At 39.0% G+C, this 6,983-nt stretch overlaps 1 protein-coding gene across 1 annotated transcript; it reads left to right on the top strand.

Annotated features, from left to right (window-relative positions):
• The first annotated feature begins 615 nt into the window (after positions 1 to 615).
• Positions 616 to 6,048, top strand: SARC_06657 (hypothetical protein). Its single transcript, XM_014299424.1, has 7 exons — positions 616 to 761; positions 1,622 to 1,800; positions 2,927 to 3,060; positions 3,591 to 3,748; positions 4,500 to 4,661; positions 5,278 to 5,447; positions 5,755 to 6,048. Exons 1-7 carry the CDS (start codon positions 675 to 677, stop codon positions 5,891 to 5,893), a joined length of 1,029 nt encoding a protein of 342 aa, XP_014154899.1. The 5' UTR covers positions 616 to 674; the 3' UTR covers positions 5,894 to 6,048.
• Positions 6,049 to 6,983: the final 935 nt, after the last annotated feature.

The raw sequence follows: 6,983 nt of genomic DNA, 5'->3' as shown, positions 1-6,983 counted from the left end.
GATATTCAATGGTATATCGGTTTTCATATTTATATCTACTTATATATTTATATTCATATATATATTTACAATTATATATATATATATACATTTATATATATCATAGATATTTATAGGCATATATATATTTGTATGCCTATATTTATAAATAGCCATGTTTATATATATATTAATATATACATCTATATATATGCATATATATATATTAATATATATATATTAATATACATTTATATATTCATATATAATATATATATCATATATATCATATATATAAATATATATATATACTATATGTACATCTTTGTTATCCACAGAAAGTTCATGTAGAAACAACTTCCGAACCCGTTCGTCCTGAACTTGTCCTTCTTTCGCAGTTAGTTTTAATGTCATTTTTACGAGTAAGGTACAAAGTGTAGATCAGAAATTACTGTATTCTTATCAATTGATAAAATGCTCCTTGGATCATAACTGAAGCAAACATAGGATATGCTCAAGTTCGCGCTTTTTCAATTCTACACCTCAAATTTACGAACATAGAATTGCGATCCAAAAAAAAAAATCGGAAAAGCGTCGTACTATTGTCGCTGAGAGTTTAGTAATATCATCATATTCAAATATCCAGATATCTCTACGGAAAGGCTGCCGGTCAGAAAGATCCAATACTTTGTGACATGGTTGCATCAGCAGACTACACGCAAGGATTGTGGATCAATAATTGCGCCGAGAAGTCGATACTTTCGCACGGTAGCCTGCATAAGGTAAGTATCTCTTTTGTGTGCGTATCAGTATAGAGGTGTTCTTTGACTTAACGGGAAAATGTTAGCAATATAATGGACCCCAAATCGAACTGAAGATGTTATCTGCGATCTAAGATTATAGTGCTATTTACATGCTGGACGATATCATCCCTCTGATATCACCTGGTTAGCTGAAAACTAGTCGCGGTGTGATACTGAACATCGCTGTAGTATGCTATATAAGCAACATACTTTAAACTTCGTGGTATAGTTTTTTTCGTACGGATTTACAACGAAGCACGTTGGTCAAAGCCGACATCGACGCATGTAAGAGTTGCCTTGTGTTTGGTAATGGTTGACCGACTGCTGTGATGTGCATTGGTACCGTGGGCAATCATTGACATTTGATCGCAGTGTATACAACCAAGGCTATGGTACTGTAGCATGCATAGTCTGTCTATTACCCTCTCCAGGCTATCTGAGTATCTACAGTCATTATGGCTTGCCTGCTGTGCTTCCCACTCCTTTACATCAATGTCGCAAGTACACGTATCTATTTCACGAGTATCGACAGAACGCGTTTGTCACGAGCGAGGTGTGGGTTGATTTTCAGCTAGAAATACTTTTCAATTGACAGTCCAATAGAGTCATCAAAAACCAGTGTAGAGTTTTATGAAACACCTAGAATCGACAGTTCACTGAAAATGTATGCGAATACGCATACATCGACACATCAATACCTTTGAGACTCACGGTTACGGCATGTGCTGCTTAGGTACAAAGCTGAAACCTATTTGGGCTGTAGATCTGTAACGCCTATATAAATGAATGCAATGAGTTTGGCTACAGAATAACATGACACTAGTGCGATTACTCTTCAGTACACATACACACAATCTGCGATCGAGGAATTCGGGTCGGCTGGCGGTACGGCGAAATCGAAATCATGCGATGAGAAATTGGATCGAGTGAATACCGTACAGTTCTACTGGCAGCCAAACACGTGTGCGTTGCAACCGTTCGAGGAGAAGCAAATGAGACAGATACTAAAGGATCACAGGTATGTTCGTCGCACGGTGGGATTGTACAATCATACAAAATAGTGCTCTGCCTCAACGGTAGAATATCTTAAGGTGGCCAAATAGCATCCACGAATTTGCGCTTTTTACGCGTCGAATACATTTAGATATTAATAGTATGCAGCTATGTTGAAGATTAACGGTGCAGTTCAGCATGCCCTCTAATTTGATGTGTAAATTTTAGAAATTTGAGTGGTACAAATAGATATAAATGATTTCACGGGCTCGAAAACACAAGCACTCTAATACACGAAGGACGAATGTCCTATTTTATCAATCCATTAGTGTGCAGAAATGTTTTCAACTGTAGTGAATTCCTGGACTGTTGGTGACTTTTTTGTGTATGGAAGTTATTATTGGGTGCTCTAGTGTTAATTTAGTTCACTCGTGTATGATTTCATTTATTACGATTCTAGTGTCAACTGTATTGCATTTGTTGGCGGTTACTTTGTGTATAAAAGTTATTAATTGGGTGTGTACTTAAATTGATTTGATGCAATCGTGTGTATTTCGTTTACTGTGATTCAGCCGCATCACTTGCTTTGTCTGTGTGAGAATGCCCCTACACTACATGCGTACTGTGTGGTGCATTGTCTATTGTGGCGCATCATTGTGTGGACACTTGATCGTACCTCATTGGGTGGATTGCAAATGTGACAACATGTTTTCTTGATAGTCCAAACATCGAGTGGGCAAGCAAAAACATTAACGATTAATAGACCTGATAGTTTAGATACATAAACTTTATTGACAAGTTGGTTACTTTAACCCTTATGTGTGCCGTAGATCTGTATGTTACGTTTTAACACAACCCACTAGGGTCCAATCTACAATCCCAGGGGGTGCCTCTTAGTATATATATATATATATATGTGTGTGTGTGTCTATGTTCCTTTGGATGTCGGAGATACTATCATATAAGAAATTGGGTTGTTTGTGTATTTCGATGTCTCATCTTTCCTATTAAAGTAGGATGAATTCACCTGTATATGACACTCCCTAAAGATAAACCTATTTTATTTCTATTTATTTGTTAACTGTCGCTGGTGCGCTCCACCAAGGCTTGTCAGTGAATTTTACTAAGCTTTAAACGTTAATCCTATTTAGGATACTGATGGTAGGTGATTCGTTGATGGGACAGATGTGGGAGTCGATGCAGCTGTTGAGTGGTATGGACGTGCCGTACCATAAGTCTTATATGCTTGTCAACCACAAAACGCTGTTTCCCATGGACCATTCAGGTGTGACATAATTGTACGCATCTCTTACCTAAATTTATCGTGAGATTGAATTTGCTGTACTATGTACCCGTGAAAGTATGCATCTAATTTTGTCTACACTCATTACTTTTTAGAATATCGATGCCTTACATATTTTCGCATTTATATGAAACCATTATCATACAGATGCATACATATGTACACATACATCTGTGTATATACTTATATGTATAAAGGTATGCTTGCATATAGGTACATGTTCTTCTGCACTTAGTTTGTGCGCTTATTTTTGTCTATGACTTGGCGTATAAATTGTATTGACATGCAATTCTGTTCACATAGTACCCCGTTGACTTTCGTATATGTGTAAAATATATGTTTACGTTTACAATATTATCTCTGAATATGTGGAATTCGCCATGATGTTTGTTGATACTCGATAAACCCTAAAGAAGTGAAACTCGGGATACTCTGGGGCGAATCTTGCTATCTGCATATCATAATACCACGAACTGTCATTGAACGTCGCTCGCTTTCGATTCTATACTCAGACGTGATGGAGTGCCGTAGACTGCGGGAGTGGGTTATTTCCGATGGTGCTGATTCTGATGAAATCTCAGCAACGCGTTATGCCTGGATGAATGCAACGGAAGGTCAGCTCTGGGAAGATATATGCCCCACATTTACGAGCAAGCAATATCATCGAGAGGTATTCTTGCCTCAATGTCATTTGAACAATGGTTGAAACTTAACCTACGCACGTGCTGAGGTTTATGTAGTTTGCTGTTGTTCAGGACTTTGCCTCTCTTCTGTCAATAATATTTGACGGCGCACCAGATCTATAACGATGCCCAAATAATCACGCGTGCCGTTGATCACGGGATATCAAGAAGGATTATACTTGTGCGAGCTTAACCGATAAATATTTAATTGTGATATTAAGCAGTTGGTGCCCGTCGTTTTGTAGTTTTGCCTTTTTACTACTGGGAGCGTGCGTTCTTACGTGTTTTCATAAATATGTTAACGCGTTCTGAGCCTACCTCTGTGGATCTTCAGATATTTCTCACACCAGATGGGAGACAAAAGTCCACGTTAACGTGTTCTAATGCACCCTGCGCTCGTAGTCGTTTACCGACAGTTGAGCCAGATACTCGTGTACACGCAGTCAAATAGTTAAGATTATCTGGCAAATACTTTATCCCGAGAATTCAGTTTAAAATGGTATGAATCTAGAGTAGATATTCCTTTATTTCATGCGCCTTATTAAGCACAAAGGCATATTCATATCCCTGCCCTGTTTAGAAGTTCAGAACGAGATCGGATTTATGTACCATCGTTATTCAATGCTGTGTCTTGTTGTTTGGACCTGAGGTGGCGGTCGGTGAAGTTGATCAGCTTCAAGAGGAACAGTATATCCGGTACACATACTAACAAGACGTCCAAATCATCTTTCCTCTCAGACATCGACATTAGACTGGACCTATAAACTGGCAGACACCGATGTACTGGTTTTGGCCACCGGTCACCACTTTCAAAAGGAGGATCGCACGCTCTCGAAAGCTTTCCCGCAGATGATTAAAAATCTAATTAAATACTTGAGAAGGATAAAATACACCGGCAAAGTATGTGCAGTTATCTGTTGTAGCACTCAAGATGTATGTGTTAGAGTGCATGTTGGCATTTACATTCAAGAGTCCAACTATATATCACGATTAAACTAGTGCCTGTTCTCTCATGCGCCACGTGGATTACTAATCTGGAAAAATGTAGTACACATATGTCGCCGACACGCCCGGTCTGTATAATACTGAGCGTAGCGACGGTGTTGACTCGACACTGTCGTGATGTCCGCTTGGGATCTACTCGTACGACATTCAGTGAACATATTTTTGAAATCTCGCACGCAACTACTTTGTACTTTCTCCTTGTCGTATCATACATTTCAATCGACTTAATTACAAATCGATCTAGGGCTGACTCGCCTGTGACGGTAGTAGTATGTCTAGATACACTTGCCTACCCGCCTAATCACCGATAGATTTTTGGGTTTATATGCTATTAGGCATCCACAGACACATAATTCAAAGCACGAATGTCTTTCCTGTGTACTTGCAATGCGCTCGCAAGGTCTACTGCTTCCAACGGACCTTATCTGGTAGCACGGGAACTGACTCGCCATTTGTGTCTTGTCGAAGGTGCTTTTACGTTAATGTCTCATAGTCTATCTTGGCCTCGCAGATCATAGTTTCAACAGCTCCACCGGGACACGAAAATTGTGACGAATATAGGGTGCCAATTTCTAAAACACCAGCCCCAGTCCCCACAGAGTATCATTGGGAGGGCATAACAGCCGTAGAGTTTTTGTGGAACGAGACTTTCCACAAGTCGTCATTGAGGGACAATTTCTAGTATGTATCAAATCGTACTATTTGTTGCGAGTAATACTTATCTCATTTTTCTCGTGCACAATGTCGTAGCTTACCCTTTGGAAGCAACTTGTAAGAAATATGAATAAGTACAGGATACTTTTATTCTTATGACAATGTACTAGAGACAAAACGCGCAACGATCACATACTATATACCGTCAGTGACCTAATCGGTGCTTTACTGGCCAGGGCTGGTGAATGTAATTATTACAGTCAGTCATGTCGATTCCTGTGCTTAGTTATGAGTGTTGCGCCATTGTTCAATCGGCTTTTTTTTCATCTCGCAGCATACTCAATGTCACCTTCTCGGATCTTCGGCCGGATGCGCACTTCAGTCAAGGCGATTGTCTGCACTACTGTTCGGCGGGTGTGCCTGACAGTTGGGTGCATGCGCTTTATAATTTACTTTTACAAGTGCTGTACTAGTAATGATTAAAGGCAAATTTTGCGAGCTTGATTCTAGAGTGTAGACCCTCGGGGCTATGATATTCAACAGGTAGTATATTCATTTATTTGTTATCATCCTACATGTGTCCTCAAACTTCAAAGCTATTTTCAGAGACAACATGCAGTGATTCGTGATTCTATTGGCTAATTTGATTGTATATCGCATCATGATGTCCTTCACTTTATTGCGAAGAAATACACAAAGTGAGTATTTATTTATAAAAAGCTACCTTGTATTTGAAATGTTTCAGTGGTGCGCCCGGTAGGGCCACCCGCTGGGAGGAGGGTTAAAAATTCGATAAAACGCAATTCTGAATGGTTGTTCTCGGAATTTTTTTGTCGACCACGCTGTCCCCCCCCCAAAATAAAAGGTACATCCGACTTATGTATTTACATTATGTTTTCCTTGTTCCCCAATCAAGTCTGGAGTCCTGGACTGCCTTGCACTTCTTGGAATCAATTATACCTTCAATTGACTTCTATATTTCGCATTCTATATTTCGCATACGGCATACTGGTACTACCCCACGGCACAGGCTACAGCCCTACATTCTGCTCTCCACAGTTCCCAGCTCCACGCTCAACAAGAGTACACATTTACGTATATTTCTACAAAATAGCCAAATGAATTACCAACAGTCGCCAGTCGATCACCCCGTCCGCGGCACCCCCGTATAGTGCACAGTGCACACTGACTGCCATTATAAAGGGTATTTGTTAATCACTTTGCGTGAGCCGTGTTGACATTGAACTGCTTGTTCATCGGTCACCCTCTATTGCATACATTTTTGAAAAAAATCACATACAGCACTGTCAAGCTCAGCTACAGATATTTTATTTTAAAACTCTGTCCTAAGAGAGTTGCTTAGCAACCCATAAGAAGTTGCCAAACTATGATAGGCATGCACGACTCCGGATATGCAGTGAAAATACGCAAATAAAAAACAAACAAAAAGTATACCCACCAATATATATATATATATATGTATATGTATATATATATATATATATATATATATATATATATATATATATATATATATATATATATATATATATATATATATAT

This window comes from Sphaeroforma arctica (assembly GCF_001186125.1).
Source record: "Sphaeroforma arctica JP610 unplaced genomic scaffold supercont1.484, whole genome shotgun sequence".
NCBI classification, from domain to species: Eukaryota; class Ichthyosporea; order Ichthyophonida; genus Sphaeroforma; species Sphaeroforma arctica.
This window is presented reverse-complemented; position numbering and strand designations above follow the sequence as displayed.